Source organism: Protopterus annectens, chromosome 4.part0 (assembly GCF_019279795.1).
Source record: "Protopterus annectens isolate FY-2018-M chromosome 4.part0, PAN1.0, whole genome shotgun sequence".
Classification (NCBI taxonomy): domain Eukaryota; kingdom Metazoa; phylum Chordata; order Ceratodontiformes; family Protopteridae; genus Protopterus; species Protopterus annectens.
Genome location: NC_056733.1, coordinates 964,812,249 through 964,831,375, shown reverse-complemented (window position 1 = coordinate 964,831,375; position 19,127 = coordinate 964,812,249). Strand labels below are relative to the sequence as shown.

Below are 19,127 nucleotides of genomic sequence, written 5' to 3'. Positions count from 1 at the left end.
AATAATTGTATTACTTGTGGGAAACAAATACCTCATAAGGATTTCCATTTATACTGTATTCCTTGCCTAGGCCCTGACCACAACGTGCCTAGCTGTTAATTTTGTGCTAGATTTAACCAGCGCACTATTAAGCGTCTGTATATTTTTGCATCTAAGTATTTTGGAAACAGATTTAACTACCCAGAGATGTTGGATAGCAGTCAGACTACCGGAGTACATAAAAAACACAAAGAAAAGGTCAGAGAAAGGCAGTTGAGATCCAAAACCAACGACGAAGCTTCTCTTAAACCAATCGCCGGTACTCAGTCAGACGCTTTCGCAGCTCCTGATACCCGCTACCTTCGAGTCGCAGGCCTCTACAGACACCCATGTGGAGTCAGGCATGCCGCAAGAAACTCAAGGTATTGGACCAACGGATGTATTTCCCTCTGATGGGTCCGGAGCCGCTGAGTAGGCACCAGCTTCTGAGGGTGTATTCAGAACTAAATTTTTTACATCAAACCGAAAGCTGCAAAACCAAGGCAAAGACACCTTCTAAAACACCGATGCCTAAGCCACATGCACAGGCCTCTATGCCTAAAAAACAGATGATCAAAATGGCTAAAGACCTTATTACCTTGATCAGGGGTACCCATTCCCCTCCAGATAAGAGGCCTAGGCGAGAGACTGACTATGAATCTTCAGATCAGGTTTCTATTTCTTCTGATTCCTCTTCTGATCAGGAATTATCTTTACCTCCCTATGGGGATTCTGATGCTGAGGAGTCTATTCCATCTGCATTGCCTCCTGAGGATTATTCATTTGGAGGAACATTGCATACTTTGAGGGGGCATTTTCACTGGGAGAGTCAAGACTTTTCAGAATCAAAAAAGAGGCTCAGGGATTTCCTCCTCCTCCCTCAGCACAAACCTTTAGTCATTCCCCCAGTGTTAGACATTGTGGATGATGTTTTTTCGGAGTCAAGCCTGACCCCTGACTCTTTACCTCCGGCTTCCAGTAAGCTTGACAGGTATTACAGGGTCCCTGAATTTTTATTTAGAAACTCTGCTGCTGATCCTGAAACTATTTCACAGGGTCCCAAGGGAGTTAAGGCCTCAACAGCAAAAACCCCTACCCCCTCCGACAGAGATTCCAGGGCGCTGGACAGATGGGAAAAAAGGTTTATACATCTGCAACCTTGCAAGTAGGGCCTTAAACTGTCAGTTTTCTTTGTTTAAGTACCAACAACATGTTATGGGATTGCTGAAACAGAAAATGATGTTGATTTCAGAATGTGCAGAAAATAAGGAATTGCAGGAATTATTGCATGCAGCTGAACAAGTTGGAAAGCATACTTTGCAATGTGGTTTTGATTCTTTAGAGGCCTCCTACAGGGCCGCAGTTACTGGATCTGTGATTAGGAGGCATGCCTGGTTAAAGGAACAAAATTTGCCTGATCCTGTCAAAGCTAAATTATTAGATGCACCTTTACAGCATGATTCTCTGTTTGGTATTAAGGCAGAAGAGGTTTTAAAGAAAATGGAAGACAAAGCAAAGTCTATGCAAACTGTTAAAGATTTCTTACAAGTGCAGCCACCTAGATTCAGTAGACACTGGCCTACAAAAAATTGTTCCTTTCCTGTGTTAGAGCTCAAAGGGGCAAATCCAGATGCCCTAAGGGTTCCAGGCTCAAGACTCATACAGGTCAAAGCAGTGGGGCGCATCCACCTCCAAGTCTGGAGGAGATAAAGCGCAAACCTACAGAAAGCAATCCCAATGACTCCCTCTGCCTACACCAAGCATTTATCTTTTGGCAGCACCCATAGGGAGAAAATTAGCACTTTTTGCTTAAAATTGGCAGTTAATAACCCAGGACTAGTGGGTACTGAACATCATATCACAGGGATACAGATTCCATTTCCACACTCTGCCAATGACAAATGGTTGGCCAGACCTGCCACAAAACCAATGGGCCGAGGCACAGAAACAGGTTACGTCCCTCATGGATATGGGGCCATTCAGATGGTACCAGAACAGGAAAATGGGCAAGGTTTTTACTCTACTGTTCCTGGTACCCAGAAAGGACAAGGCCTGGTGGCCAGTACTGGATTTATCGATTTTCAACACATACCTGGACATTCCAAAATGCAAAATGTTTACTTTGCAACAGCTTCTGCCCATGCTGGGCAAGAATGCTTGGCTGGTGACTTTAGACTTAGAGCCATACCTGCATGTCCCAATATGACAGTCGTGCAGAAGATACCTCAGATTCAAGGCTGGCTTACTGCATTACCAATTCTCTGCACTGCCCTTTGGCTTATCTACTGCTCCCAGGGTCTTTACAAAGTGCCTGGCACCAGTAATTGCGTTTTGCAGACAAAGAAGTATTCAAATATATCCTTATTTAGACGACTTGTCTCATTCAAGCAGAGAACAAGGACACTCTTGTACGACACCTGGTGTTTGTGAAAAGGCTCCTAGCATGCCTAGGGTACACAATAAACGAAAAGAAATCACAACTGGTACCCTCTCAAAAGATAACATTCCTGGGTGCAAGCTTGTATACAACTGCCCAGATGGCTTGCCTCACGCCAGACAAACAAAGGCAACTGACTACTTACTTCAATCTGATGGCAACAAAAACCCAGCCTTCTGCAAGACAAATTCTGCAGGCTCTGGGCTTCATGGCATCCTGCATTCTACTAATTCCGTATGCAAGACTGCATATGAGGAAACTTCAATGGTACCTAAAAAGTTTATGGAGTCAGCATTCACACAGTCTGGAAACAATGATTCCTCTCATCCCCTGCCTGCAACAGGAGTTTCTATGGTGGGCAAAGGCCTGTCACCAAAACATGGGACAGCCCTTCACTCTACCCCCTGCCAACCAAACCTTGACAGACGCATCAGATTATGCCTAGGGGGCCTACATGGCAGGAAGATGCATTCAGGGCATATGGGCACCAAATCAAGTGCATCTACATATCAACCAGAAAGAAATGCAAGCCGTTCAAACTGCCCTAACAGCATTCAAGGACTTGCTTCATCCAGGACAACTACTGATAAAGACGGACAACACCACAGTCTGGTGGTATATAAACAAGCAAGGGGGCACGCACTCATACTCCCTTTGCAGATTAGCCATGGCACTGTGGGACGCAGCTTTGACCTTCCAGATAAATCTTCAAGCTCAATTTATGCCAGGAATAGAGAACACTCTGGCAGACGATTTAAGCAGAAACCTTGTGGATCCTCACGGGTGGAAATTAAATCCACAAGTATTCAGCATGATAACAGAGAAATGGGGGAGCCCAGACTTGCATCTATTTGCTTCTCCTCAAAATTATGAACTGAAAAGCTTCTGCACAAGGACTTATCACAGACAAGCATGGAAAGTGGACGCCCTATCTTTCAGTTGGAAAAACCTGTCAGTTTACGGCTTTCCTCCTCTGCCTCTTCTACCTCTTCTACCCAAGGTCCTCCTAAAAGTCAGACAAGGGAAGCCAAAGATGATATTAATTGCCCCGGACTGGCCCCGCCAATACTGGTACCCAATACTAAGGGACTTGTCTCAATACCCAGCTTGGACCTTGCCTCAAAGACCACAACTACTGTCCCAGCAAAACAATCAGATCCTGCACAATCAACTACAGACTCTGAACCTGGCAGCATGGCTAATCATGTAATCATACCAACGACACCTCTCAGTAAAGCTGTGATGGATGTCATTTTGGAAGCCAGAAGGCCTAATACTAGAAAATCTTATGCTGACAAATGGAAACGATTTTGTGCTTGGAATCAAGCACAAGGAACTGATACAGCATAACCACATATTCCTCAGATATTACAATACTTAACTGAGATGCTTGACAAAGGCCTATCTTTCTCATCAATCAAAAACCATGCCTCTGCCATTTCGGCTCATTACAATACAGAGCCACCAATCTTTTCGCATCCCTTACTTGCAGTATCTTAGAGGAGTCAAAAACCTAAGGCCTCCTAGAAGGTCACCATTACCTGTATGGGACCTTAATTATGTGTTGGAAAAGCTCACCCTGCCTCCATTTGAACCAGCCGCTACCGCTGATATAAAGTTCTTATCATGGAAGACAGCTCTGCTACTAGCAATTACTTCAACAAGAAGGGTTTCAGAGCTACAGGCCCTCATGGCTGTAGAGCCTTTTATCATATTTTACCCAGACAGGGTGTCTCTGAGGACAAAAACCTACTTTTATGCCTAAGGTGGTTTCCATTGTGGCTCTTAACCAAACAATTCATTTGCCAACTTTTTATCCAAATCCGCAGAACAAGGGGGAGAGAATTCTGCATTCCTTGGACGTACGCAGACAGCTAAGATTCTACTTGAGCAGGACAAAAGCTCTAAGAAAAACTGAGCAATTACTAGTGTCATATGCTGCAGGATCAGAAGGAAAGGCTATCTCAAAGCAGACCATTTCAAAGAGGATAAGCCACTGCATCCATTTCTGCTACTCACACCATGGTAAACCTGTACCCAAGGGCATTAGGTCTCATTCCACCAGAACTGCAGCTACTTCGGCAGCCTTTCTCTGAGAGGTACCAACCAAAGACATTCTAGAGGCTGCTACCAGGGCAGGCTTTGCCACTGCCGTGCTGCAGGCACTTATAGCCACACCTAATGCTGTTTAGCTCCAGCCTCCCAACCATAGCTTTGGGATTCTACCCAAATGTAATGACTGCAACAGTGAATACACTCGAACATCTACATTTATGGTATGTGTACACAACTGTACTTTGTTAACTTTGGTCTAACCCATGTTGGAGCACTTGAGTTAACTGAAGATCGAATGACAACACCTAATTTATAGTTGTCTGCAAACTTGGTTAACTGTAGGCCACAAGTGTTGGCCTGAGTGTCTAAGAAACAGATGCCAAACAGGACAGAGCACAACTGAGTCCTGTCATGTATCACTGGTAGCGGTTTTGCTTTCAAATGTGGCTCCTGCAGCCCTATTCACATGGGTTCTGTCAGACAGCCAGTTAATTGTCTGTCACACAATACAAGGGTAAGTATTTTATGACTTTGTCAATAATGTCTTTATTGGGAGTAGTGTCAGTTCTTGGCCAGGTCTACACATGCTGTAAGCATTGAATAACCATTATCCACTGCTTTACTTTTTCAAAGAAATTGAGGTTAAAGAGGCAGTACCTTCCCTGGATCCTCATTTATTTGGCTTGAAGAGATTTTCAGTGTTCAGATTAACGACTCCATAACCTTACATATGAGGCTAGTGAGAGTAATGAGTCTATAGTTTCCAGGTTCCGTGGTTGGTCCACCCTTGTGTATTGTCATTACAGTGGCTGTTTTGCAAACTTCAGAAGTGTAACCACTGGAGAGGATTAGATTAGAGGTTAAGAGGGTTCAGAAAGGCCATATTTGGCACCGATAGGCAGCATGGTATGTTAATAAGGGCCCATGGATGAGGTTGGATTTTTTAGTTTTTGAGAAGGCAATAAACTTGCTCCATAGTAATTTAAAGAAGCGGACTGGAATTATGGAATAAATATAACGTTTACAGATTGGGAGGGTTACTGTAATTTCAACTTTATTTTGCATGATATAGGGGAAGTCTTGGATATAAACAGGCAAACTCGATCTGAGAAACTGAAAGGGGGGTTGGGCACTGGGGAGGAGGTTGAAGTCTTGGCTTTTAAGAGCCTGAAAGGTACCAGCATTGGATCCGTTCGGATCCAGTGTACCCAACAGTTGAGACAGAAGAAGACAACACAGGTGTAGTGTTATGGTAAGTACATAACCTTTGTTTAAAGGTGGTTTCAGCTACTTTTGCATAGTTTCTTGGTGGAAGAAACTGCATGTGACTTAGGGCACAAGGTTTTTATATAAACTCATGATCAGTGAAAGTGAAACAGTGCTCCTCTAGAAGGATATTGCCGGGGAGCTCCCGATGGAATGTTGAGAAAAGACTGCTGGCAGCTGTTGAGAGTGGAAGGAAAGCCCAGAAGCTCTGTAACTGTTATGGCAAGTACTGTCACTGGGCTGTGTGTTTTTTGTTTCTTCGGAGTTTGGCATTTAGTGCCACCCTTGTTGTATTTTCTGTGAACGACTGTTCCTATGCGTATTTCCTGCGCTGCTCCTGTTGTGCTGTAGCTTGTATATCATTTAAGAGAACTAGGGCTACAGTCCATTTTATAACTCTATTTCTGTGTTCTGATTGACAGGAAATTGAAACAGAACAGTTCTTCAACTTTTTCTTGGATGAGTTGAAACAGCATGGATATGAAGGCTTTTTCAGTCCAAAGTCCCGGGCAAGGACAATGTCTGAACAAGAAAGAAAGCATGTAGATGGCTGTGCAATATTCTTTAAAACTGACAAGTGAGTATCGTTACATGTTTTTTTGTAAGTGGGAACAGTAAAGTGAGAGAGGGGTTACCTTTGGGCTAAGCATTTGAGCACTGCCACACCAAAGACAGTGATCAAGTGATACTAACACACTGTTAATGAGTGTACCGATTGTCTATACCGACGCACTGTTATGAGTGTACAGAGTGTCTATACACAGCAGCAGCGGCGCAGGGAATGACGTATGTTGGATTGTCATGGATTGGTCAGTGTACGATTGCTTCATTTGTTTTATTTTAGTACTTGATAAAACTCGCATTTCAGGACTTTATCTGTGGTGCATTCAGCCAGCAAGTAGTACTGTGGCAGTTCTTTGTGGCTCCTTTTGGACATTTTGTTATCTTGGTCCGGTGTCGGTTGCTGTCGCTTCTTCCCTGACGTCAGTGCGCCAGGGGTATATAAGATGCATCCAATGCCATTTTCTTCAGTCTTTCTTGCCGCGCGGTGCCCGAAGCAGAAGCAGTTTGCAAGTGCTGGTTGGCCGACTCCTAAGATTTTCGAAGTCGAATTTCAGATCCGAAGTCACCCCGTTGGGGAAACTTTTTTCTTGCCTCAGACCGATGTCAGAAAGTTAATAATTGTATTTCTTGTGGGAAGCAAATACCTCATAAGGACTAACACTCTTACTGTATTCCATGCCTAGGCCCTGATCATGACGTCAGTAGTTGTCGGTTTTGTGCTAGATTTAACAAACGCACTATAAAAAGACGTTTTGATTTTGCTTTGCACTACTTTGGCCGAAGGTTCAATTATACTATGCCGTCGAATCAACCGACTACCTCAATACCGAAAAACGCAAAGACAAGGATAAAGACAGGCATCCGAAGTCCAGAACTGACGACTTAACCTCTTCTAGGCCAGTCGCCTGTTCACCGGTTCTCAGTGAGGTGCTTTCGCAGCCCCTGACACCCACTACCTCAGAGCCACCGGCCGCTTCCGACTCCTACGTGGAGACAACCAGGCCTCTGGAAACTCAAGGTATTGGGCCTACGGAAACTAATACCTCAGATGGGTCCAGAGCCGCTGAGCAGGCATTGGCTTCTGAGGGTGTTTTCAGACCTTCACAACTTACCATTAAAACAACAGCCAAAACGAAGGTACCATTAAAGACAAAGAAACAAGTACAGCATTCTCCTGGACAGTCCTCCATGCCTAAGAAACAGATGCTTAAAATGGCCGAAGACCTCTTTACTCTAATCAGGGGTTCCCACCCCTCTCCTGAGAAAAGGCCTAGGTGGGATACAGACTATGATTCCTCTGATCAGGTTTCCATTTCCTCTGATTCCTCTTCAGACCAGGGATATACTCTACCCCCCTATAAGGACTCTGATGCTGAAGAATCTATCCCTTCAGCCTCTCCTCCTGAGGATTATTCTTTTGGGGAAACTTTACATACCATGAGGAAGCATTTCCATTGGGAAAGTCAGGATTACTCAGAATCCAAGAAAAGGCTCAAGGATTTCCTTTTATTGCCTCAGCACTGGCCCCTGGCTGTTCTGCCTGTGCTAGATATTGTGGATGATGTGTTCTCCGAATCCAGCTTATCTCCTGATTCTTTGCCCTCTGCTCCAGCCAAGCCAGATAGGTATTATAGAGTCCCTGACTCTCACAAGTTTCTTTACAAAAACCCTTCTGCTGATCCAGAAACTATTTCCCAGGGTCCAAAAGGAGTTAAGGCTTCCATTGCAAAAAATCTGGTACCTTCTGACAGAGATTCCAGAGCTTTGGATAGATGGGGGAAGAAAGTATACACGTCTGCAACTTTAGCAGTAAGAGCTTTAAATTGCCAGTTTCACATGCTTAAGTACCAACAATATTTAATGGCTTAGTTAAAACAGAAAATGCTTGCAAGCTCAGAAGCTTTTGATTGTAAAGAAATGCAGGATTTATTGCATGCAGTTGAACAGGTGGGAAAACATACTCTGCAATGTGGTTTTGATTCTTTAGAGGCCTCTTGTAGAGCCGCAGTTACAGGTTCTGTGATTTGAAGACATGCTTGGTTAAAAAGTTTACCTGATCATGTTAAGGCAAGATTATTGGATGCTCCTTTACAGCATGATACCTTGTTTGATGTTAAGGCAGAAGAGGTGTTAAAGATGTTGGAGGGTAAAGCTAAATCTATGCAAACAGTCAAGGATTTCTTACAGGTACAGCCACCTCGGTTTAGCAGAAATTGGCCAACAAAGAATTGGTCCTTTCCAGTGTCAGAGAGGCAGATACAGACGTCCAAGAGGCAGATCTCAACCCCAAGGCTCAGACAGACAACGACAGTGGGGCGGGCACCTCAACCCCAAAAGGAGATGAGGACAAGTCTCAACCTTACAGGAAACAGTCACAATGACTTTCCCCTTCGTACGCCAAGCACGTCCCTTTTGGAAGCCCCCTAAGGGGGAAAACTAGCACTTTTTTCTCAAAACTGGCAGTCACCCAAGACAAATGGGTGCTGAATATTGTGTCTCAAGGTTACAGGTTCCACTTTCGTACTTTACCAAGGCTAAAAGGAATGCCAGACCTGCCACAAAATCAATGGGCAGAGGCACAAAAACAAATTTTAGCCCTCATGGACATGAGAGCTATTCAAAAAGTACCACAACAGGGGCAAGGATTTTATTCAAGACTCTTCCTGGTCCCCAGAAAGGACAAGGCACTAGACCTTTCAATTCTGAAAACTTACCTGGATATTCCGAAATTCAGAATGTTTACATTACAGCAGCTTCTACCCATGCTGGGCAAGAAGGCTTGGCTTGTTACTCTGGACCTCAAAGAGGCATACCTGTATGTCCCTATCAGACAAAATTGCAGAAGATACCTCGGATTCAAAGCTGGTACAATGCTCTACCAATTCTCTGCACTGCCCTTTGGCTTATCTACTGCGCCCAGGGCCTTCACAAAGTGCCTTGCACCAGTAATTGCATTTTGCAGACAAAAAGGAATTCAAATATATCCATACCTGGACGACTGCCTCATTCAAGCAGAGACAAAGGACATTCTTCTACAGCATGTGGCATTTGTAAAAAGGTTGCTAATTTCTCTAGGGTACACAGTAAAAGAAAAGAAGTCAAAACTAGTGCCCTTGCAACAGGTTATATTCCTGGGTGCCAGCTTAAATACAATGGCCCAGTAGCTTACCTCACGCCAGACAAACAAGTTCAACTAACTCAATATTTTCAATTACTGGCAAAAAAGTCCCATCTCCCTGCAAGAAAAATTCTGCAGGCCCTGGGATTCATGGCATCCTGCATACTACTAATACCATATGCCAGACTGCATATGAGGAAATTACAAACACTCTCACTGTTTAGAAGCAGTAATACCAGTAATTCCCTGCCTACAGCAGGAGTTTCGATGGTGGGCACAGGCATGTCACCTAAACAAGGGTCAGCCTTTTACCCAACCCACAGCCAGGCAAACTCTAACAACAGATGCTTCGGATTATGCCTAGGGAGCACACATGGCAGGAAAATACATTCAGGGCAAGTGGACCACAGACCAGATGCATGTTCACATCAATCAAAAAGAGATGTTGGCTGTTCAAAATGCCCCAACAGCTTTCAAGGACCTTCTGCATCCAGGACAATTATTACTAAAGACAGACAACACCACAGTAATATGGTACATAAACAAGCAAGGGGGCACTCATTCTTATCCCCTATGCAGGCAAGCCATGACCTTGTGGAACACAGCTCTAACGTATCAAGTTCACCTGCAAGCACAATTCCTGCCAGGAAAGAAAAATAATCTGGCAGATGATCTAAGCAGAAGTATCATGGACCCTCATGAATGGAAATTGAATCCACAAATCTTCCGCATGGTAACGCAAAAATGGGGATGCCCAGACATAGATCTTTTTGCCTCCCCACTGAATTGCCAACTACAAAAATTCTGCACAAGGACTTATCACAAACAAGCATGGAAAGTGGATGCTCTTTTGTTCAGCTGGAAAAACCTAAAAGTTTATGCCTTCCCGCCACTGCCTCTCCTTTCCAAAGTACTCTTAAAAGCCAGACAAGAAAAACCACAGATGATCCTGATTGCTCCAGACTGGCCACGCCAGCACTGGTACCCTATCTTAAGGAACTTAGCTCAAGGCCCACAATGGATTTTGCCTCAAATTCCACACCTTCTGACTCAACAAAACAGTCAGATCCTGCATGGTCAGCTCAAAACCCTAAACCTGGCTGCATGGCAGATACATTAGTCAAACAGGCAACACCTCTCTCTAAAGCTGTTATGGATGTCATTTTGGAGGCCAGGAGGCCTAGCACCAGGAAAGCTTACTCAGAAAAATGGAAGATATTCTGCACCTGGAACCAGTCTCAAAGCATTGACCCTCTTGTCCCAAACATTCCTCAGATTTTACAATACTTAACTGAGATAGTGGACAGAGGCCTATCCTTCTCATCAATTAAGATCCACGCCTCTGACATTTCAGCACATTACAACACGGATTCTCCTTTATTCTCTCATCCCTTGCTAAAGCAGTACCTCAGAAGGGGCTACAAACTTAAAACCGCCCCGAAGAGCACCAACACCAACTTGGGACCTCAATTTCTTTTTGGAAAAACTGACCCCTACCACCTTTTGAGCCAGCCAATACAGCCGATCTAAAATTATCATGGAAAACAGCTCTGCTCCTGGCAGTAACTTCAGCACGAAGAGTCTCAGAGCTACAAGCATTAATGGCAGTGGCACCTTTTATAATTTTTCATCAGGACAGGGTTTCTTTAAGGACAAACCTTACGTTTATGCCAAAGGTGGTGTCTAGTGTTGCTCTTAGCCAAACCATCCATGTGCCAACTTTTTATCCAAACCCCCAGAATAAAGGGGAGAAACTTCTGCATTCTTTGGACATACACAGGCAGCTACGCTTCTACTTGGACAAAACAAAAGCTTTCAGGAAAACTGAGCAACTGTTTGTAGCATATGCTGCAGGATCACAGGGCAAGGCTATCTCAAAGCAGACTATATCCAAATGGATAGGACACTGTATTCGTTACCGCTACACACAGCATGGAAAATCAGTCCCAAATAACATTAGGCCACATTCCACCAGGGCAAACGCCACTTCAACAGCCTTTCTCAGAGGAGTACATACCAAGGAAATTTTTGAGGCTGCAACTTGGAGTTCAGTGCACACCTTTACAAAGCATTACCACCTGCCTCTTTACTCTAAATCCAGAGCAGGATTTGCCACTGCAGTTCTGCAGGGCCTCATAGCCAATCCTAACTCTTTATAGACCAGCCACCCAACCTTAGCTTTGGGATTCTACCCAAGTGTAATGACTGCAGCAGTGTAACACGATGAACATAGTACAGATGTCCTTCATGGATGCATCTGCAGTCATAACAAATGGGTTGTCCTGTCGTCAGGCAGCCCTTCGGTCGGCCGGATTCCAAAGTCTGGGTCCGCTCGCTGATGTCGCACTTCACCCGACGTCATCTCTGCTGGTCTTCGGGTATAAAGGCATCAGCCGACGCCATTTTCCCCAGTCTTTCTTGCCGCGTGGCGCCCGAAGCAGAAGCTGTTCGCAAGTGCCGGTCGGTCAGATCCAGAGATTACTACTACCGAATACTACTTCGAAGACTTCTAAAAAGCTAAGTACCCCGTTGGGGACTCTTTCTTGCCTCAGCCGATGTCAGAAAAAGTCAATAACTGTGTAACTTGTGGGAAACAAATACCTCATAAAGATTTCCACTCTTATTGTCTGCCTTGCTTAAGCCCAGACCACGACGTAGCAGCCTGTTCGGCCTGTGCTTTCTTCAACCGACGAACGCTAAGGCGTCGGTCGGAGTTTGCTGAACAGTTTTTCGGCTCAGACTTTACTTACATTATGCCGTCGGATCCTCCGACTACCCAAATTGTTAAAAAACACAAGGAAAAAGACCGACACTCGCGGTCCGGTTTCGCCGAAACCACGGTTAAGCAAGCCGCGAGTGTCTCGGTTTCGGCCGAAACCGAGAAAACTGGTCAATCTTCAGCCGAATCCATGACTACTACTGAGGCTCTTGCTACCTTACCTGAATCGGCCTCAGAAATTTTGCCTACAACTGTGGTTTCTAGTGAGTTATCAGACACCATCCCTTTGGATGTTTCTACCCCAGCACGTGGTGCTGCTAGACCCCCTGCAGCCATGTCTATCAAGGCCTTTGCCAGGGCTAAAGCAGCCAAATCTGCTAAGTCAGTGCCTGTTAAACCTCCCTCACACAGGCCCACTTCTAGTTCACAAATAATTATTCTGGCAGAAGATTTAATATCCTTAATTAGGGGATCCCAATCTCACCCAGACAGGGCCTCTCAGCCCCCAGAAAAGAGACCTAGGACAGAGCCCCCCGAGCCAGTGTCCTCTGATGATTCTGCGGATGACTACGACATTACAGAACAGCCAGAGGATCCTTTTTCTACTTATGAAGACTCCGATGCTGAAGAATCCATTCCAGCTGCCTCTCCACCAGAGGAATTTTCCTTTGGGGAAACCTTACATGCCATGAGAGAACAATTTCAATGGCAGGGACAAGATTTCTCAGATTCAAGAAAAGGCTTAGGACTTTTCTGCATTTACCACAACATAGGCCCTTAGCTATACCTCCTGTTTTGCCTGTTGTGGATGATGCATTTAATGATGTCTGCACTGCTCCTGATTCTTTACCTCCAGCCCCTGCCAAACCTGATAGATTTTACAGGGTTCCAGACACTCATCACCACCTATACAAGGCCCCACTGGCAGACCCCGGAACTATTTCCCAGGGGCCTAAGGCAGTAGCCTCGACCACAGCAAAAAACCCTATTCCTTCAGAGAGGGAATCCAGGTCCTTGGACAGATGGGGGAAAAAGTTTACACCTCTGCTACTCTCTCAGCTAGAGCTTTAAACTGTCAGTTTCACATGATCCAATACCAAGAGTTTATGCTTGATCAGTTAACTAAAAAAGTATCCTCTGATGAATCTATAGATAAGAAATATGTATTAGACATGGTGAATAACATACAACAGGTTAGTAACCATTCCTTAAAATGTGGCTATGATGCACTGGAGGCTTCATTTAGATCAGCCATGACTGGCACAGTGATAAGAAGGCATGCATGGTTGAAAGAGCAGGTCTTACCGGATCATGTTAAAGCTAAGCTATTAGATGCTCCTATGGATAAGGCCAGTTTATTTGGTACACCTGCCCAGCAGGTAATGAAGAAAATGGAAGAAAAGGCAAAATCTGTACAAACAGTTAAAGATTTCTTACAGGTTCAGCCCCAAGGTTTAGCAGGAACTGGCCTGCCAAAAATTGGTCCTTTCCTGACTCCACAAGATCCCAAAGGGGCAGGAATAGACGCTCCAGAGGCAGAAATCAATCCAGAGGAGGTGCCTACAGAGGACGACAGTGGCAAGGTAATAACAGAGGCACAGACACAACCACTACCACTGCAACAGGACAATCACAGTGACTTGGCTCTAACTCCGCCTACCAGGGAGCAAATAGCAGCACCATTAGGCGGAAAATTAACCTTATTTTCGAAAAATTGGCACTATATCACAAAAGACAAGTGGATTTTGCAAACCATAGACCAAGGCTACCGGTTCCACTTCCACACCTTACCAGTAAAAAGAGGAATGCCAAACCTGCCTCCAAATCAAAAAATAGAAGCTCTACAGCAGATAACGGAATTAACAAAGATGAGAGCTGTGGAAAGAGTACCAATAACAGAACAGGGCAAAGGATTCTATTCCAGACTCTTCCTAGTACCAAGAAAAGAAAAAGTTGGAGACCTATTCTCGACCTGTCCATCTTAAACACATATATCATTGTCCCAAAATTCAAAATGCTGACCCTACAGCAACTTCTTCCCATGCTGGGCAAGGAGTGTTGGCTGGTAACTCTAGATCTCAAGGAGGCATACCTGCACGTCCCCATTCGACCAAATTGCAGAAGATACCTCAGATTTCTTGCAGGATCAGAGCATTATCAATTCTCAGCATTGCCCTTTGGCTTATCTACTGCCAGAGTATTCACAAAATGCCTGGCATCAGTAATCGCTCACTGCAGACTACAGGGAATCCAAATTTATCCATACCTGGACGACTGCCTGCTACAAGCGGACAACAAAAGCAAGCTGACAACAGATTTACAAAGGGTCATTTACTTGCTACAAGCCCTGGGATACACAGTCAATTTACAAAAGTCAAGGCTGATACCATCCCAAACAAGAACATTCTTGGGCTGGAATTGGACACAGTAAAACAAATGGCATTCCTAACTGCAGAAAAACAAAAGAACTCCTCTTTACTTCTTGGCATTAACAAAACAGAACAAACTAACAGCAAGAAAAGTTCTGCAGGCCTTGGGCTTCATGGCATCATGCATAATCTTGGTCCCACATGCCAGACTGCACATGAGAAAACTACAGTGGTACCTAAAGAATTTATGGTCTCAACACAGGCACAGCCTGGAAGCAGAAATACCACTAATCCCATGCCTAAAACAGGAGTTCCTATGGTGGGCTCAAGCATGCCAGTCAAACCCAGGCCTACCCTTCCACAACTTTCGAACAAGCCAAACCATCACAACAGATGCCTCAGACCTAGGATGGGGGGCGCACATGCTGGACAAATGCGTACAAGGATTGTGGACTCAGGACCAGCTGCACCTGCACATAAACCAAAAAAAAATGCTGGCAGTAAAACTGGCAATGCAAAAATTCAGACCATTCCTCAAAGAAGGCCATTTGATGATAAGGACAGACAACACCACAGTCAATGTGGTACATCAACAAACAGGGAGGCACTCGTTCATACCCCCTACGCAGAATGACTTTGGACCTTTGGAATCTGGCACTCAGCTACAACATCCAGTTACAGGCAATATTTGTACCGGGAAAAGAACACCTAGCAGACATGTTAAGCAGAACCACCTCGGATGCTCACGAATGGATGCTACACCCGGACATCTTCAAGACCATCACAAAGAAATGGGGAATGCCACAAATAGACCTATTCGCATCCCCACTCAATCACCAGCTCAAAAAATTCTGCACAAGGACATTCCACCCACTTGCATGGAAGGTGGATTCGCTCTCCTTCAGCTGGAAAGGTCTGACAGCATATGCATTCCCACCTCTTCCCTTGATACACAAGGTATTACTGAAAATCAAAGAGGAACGTCCAAGGATAATCCTGATAGCTCCGAACTGGCCAAGACAACACTGGTACCCATTGCTGAGGAGCATGTCTCAGGAGAAAATGTGGTCAATACCCCTGATGCCTTTGATGTTAACTCAGAACAACTACAGCATCATGCATCCAACCTAAAAACTTTGCAACTGACTGCCTGGAACATCACATAGCAGCAACTAATCCAGATCTTTCCCAAAGGGTTAAAGACATTATCCTTGAAGCCCGCAGACCTTCAACAAGAAGGAACTATGCAGGAAAATGGAAAAGGTTTGTCATTTGGAGTGCTGAAAGAGGAAAAGATGTGTCGAATATAGATATTGCTAACATTCTGGAGTATTTGGCAGAGCTTCTACATACAGGCCTGTCCTATTCCTCCATCAAGATACATGCATCAGCTATTTCAGCAGAATACAGCTTCGATCCACCCGTCTTTTCACATCCTCTACTCAGGCAGTTCCTCAGAGGGATCAAGAATGTAAAACCTCCTAGGAAACCACCATTACCAGCATGGGACTTGAACTTTGTGCTGGAAAAGTTGACACTCCCTCCGTTTGAACCAGCAGCAACAGCAGATCTACAGCACCTGTCATGGAAAACTGCTTTCCTACTGGCAATTACCTCAGCAAGGAGGTTTTCTGAACTACAGGCCTTAATGGCAGTACAACCCTTCCTAATCTTCCATCAAGATAGGGTGTCCATGAGAACTAATCCTACATTTATGCCTAAGGTGGTATCCAGAGTGTCTTTAAACCAGGCAATCCACCTACCTACCTTCTTCCCCAATCTACAAAACAGAGGGGAAAGAATGCTGCATACCTTGGATGTACATAGACAGCTACGCTACTACCTGGACAGAACCAAAAGTAACAGAAAACTGACCAGCTTTTGGTAGCCTATGCAACAGGAAGGGAAGGAAAAGCAATTTCCAAACAGACAATCTCCAAATGGATAGGAAATTGCATAAGATTCTGTTACTCCTACCATGGAAAACCAATTCCACAGAACATAAGGCCTCATTCTACAAGGGCTACAGCCACTACCACAGCTTTCTTACGAGGAGTGGCAACCAAGGACATTATTGAGGCGGCTACTTGGACCTCCGTGCATACATTTGCCAAGCATTATAATTTACCTCTGTATTCTAGATCCCGAGCAGGGTTTGCCACTGCTGTACTGCAAGGGATCCTAACCACACCATCATTTTTTCTTCCCCCTCCCCTAGTTGGCTATGGTATTCTACCCATTTGTTATGACTGCAGATGCATCCATGAAGGACATAGTACAGATGTCCTTCATGGATGCATCTGCAGTCATAACAAATGGGTTGTCCTGTCGTCAGGCAGCCCTGCAGTCGGCGGATTCCAAAGTCCGGGTCCGGCCGGCTGATGTCGCCCTCCATCCGGCGTCATCTCTGTTGGTCTTGGTATAAAGCATCAGCCGACGCCATTTTCCTCAGTCTTTCTTGCGCGTGGCGAAGCAGAAGCTGTTCGCAAGTGCCGGTCGGTCGGATCCAGAGATTACTTCTACCGAATACTACTTGAAGACTTCTAAAGCTAAGTACCCGTTGGGGACTCTTTCTTGCCTCAGCCGATGTCAGAAAAAGTTAACAATTGTTTAACCTGTGGGAAACAAATACCTCATAAAGATTTCCACTCTTACTGTCTGCCTTGTTTAGGCCCAGCCCACGACGTAGCAGCCTGTTCGCCTGTGCCTCTTTCAACCGACGCTTAGGCGTCGGTCGGAGTTTGCAGAAGAGTTTTTCGGTTCTGATTTTGCGTACATTATGCCGTCGGATCCTCCGACTACCCAAAAAACGCAAAGATAAAGACCGACACTCGCGGTCCGCGGTTTCGGCCGAAACCACGGTAAAGCAAACCGCGAGTGTCTCGGTTTCGGCCGAAACCGAGAAAACTGCTCAAAGTACAGATGAACCTATTCTTACAACTGAGGCCCCTGCTACAACTCTTGAATCGACCTCAGAAATTATACCCACTACGGTGGTTGACTTATCAGACACCATCCCCTTGGATGTCTCTACCCCAGCACGTGGTGCTGCTAGGCCTCCAGCTGCCATGTCCATTAAGGCCTTCGCCAGGGCTAAAGCAGCCAAGACTTCTAAAACAGTGCCTGTTAAACCCCCCACATCCAGGCCCTCTTCTAGTTCTCAAATGCTTTCTTTGGCAGAAGATTTAATTTCTTTAATTAGAGGATCTCAATCTCACCCACACAGGGCGTCTCAGCCCCAGAGAAGAGACCTAGGGCAGAGCCCCTGAGCCAGTGTCTTCTGATGATTCTGCTGATGAATCAGACATAACTGACCAGCCTGAGGCTCCCTTCTCCAATTTTGAAGATCCTGATGCTGAAGAATCCATTCCAGCTGCTTCCCACCAGAAGAATTCTCCTTTGGGGAAACCTTGCATGCCATGCGAGAACAGTTCCAATGGCAGCAACAGGATTTTCAGACTCCAGAAAAAGACTTAGGACCTTTCTGCACCTCCCACAGCACAGGCCCTTAGCTATACCTCCTGTTCTCTCTGTGGTGGATGATGCTTTCAATGATGTTTGCTTCGCTCCAGATTCATTACCCCCAGCCCCTGCCAAACCAGACAGATTTTACAGGGTGCCAGATACTCATCACCACCTTTACAAGGCCCCACTTGCAGACCCAGAAACTATATCCCAGGGTCCCAAGGCAGTAGCAGCGACCACAGCTAAAACCCTATTCCTTCTGAAAGGGAAGCAAGGTCACTAGACAGATGGGGTAAAAGGTCTACACTTCAGCTACTCTTTCAGCTAGAGCTTTAAACTGTCAGTTTCACATGATACAATACCAAGAGTTTATGCTTGATCAGTTAACTAAAAACTAACCACTGATGAATCTCTTGATAAGAAATATGTATTAGAGATGGTAAATAACATACAACAGGTTAGCAACCATTCCTTAAAATGTGGCTATGATGCACTGGAGGCTTCATTTAGATCAGCCATGACAGGCACAGTGATAAGAAGGCATGCATGGCTAAAGGAACAAGCTTTACGGATCATGTTAAAGCTAAGTTGCTAGATGCTCCTATGGACAAGACAAGTTTGTTTGGTACACCTGCCCAGCAGGTTATGAAGAAAATGGAAGAAAAGGCAAAATCTGTTCAAACTGTTAAAGATTTCTTACAGGTTCAACCCCAAGGTTTAGCAGGAACTGGCCTGCCAAAATTGGTCCTTTCCTGACTCCACAAAATTTCAAAGGGGCAGAAATAGGCGTTCCAGAGGCAGAAACCAATCCAGAGGAGGTGCCTACAGAGGACGACAGTGGCAAGGTAACAACAGAGGCACAGACACAGCCACTGCCACTACACCAGCACAACCACAGTGACTTAATCCTAAATCCGCCTACCAGGGAACAAATAGCAGCCCTCTAGGCGGAAAGTTAACCTTATTTTCAAAAACTGGCACTGCATAACAAAAGACAAGTGGATTTTACAAACCATACATCAAGGTTACGGTTTCACTTCCACACTTTACCAGTCAAAGAGGAATGCCAAATCTACCTCCAAATCAAAAACAGAGGCTCTACGCCAGATAATGGAG

At 45.0% G+C, this 19,127-nt stretch overlaps 1 protein-coding gene across 2 annotated transcripts in view; it reads left to right on the top strand.

Moving 5' to 3' along the window:
- Positions 1-19,127, top strand: part of CNOT6 (CCR4-NOT transcription complex subunit 6) — a 1,957,714-nt gene that overhangs the window by 1,288,527 nt on the left and 650,060 nt on the right. For both annotated transcript variants that reach the window (XM_044068935.1, XM_044068934.1), the window contains exon 8: positions 6,199-6,353. In XM_044068935.1, coding sequence (XP_043924870.1) covers positions 6,199-6,353 — 155 coding nt within the window. The remainder of the gene's footprint in view (positions 1-6,198; positions 6,354-19,127) is intronic.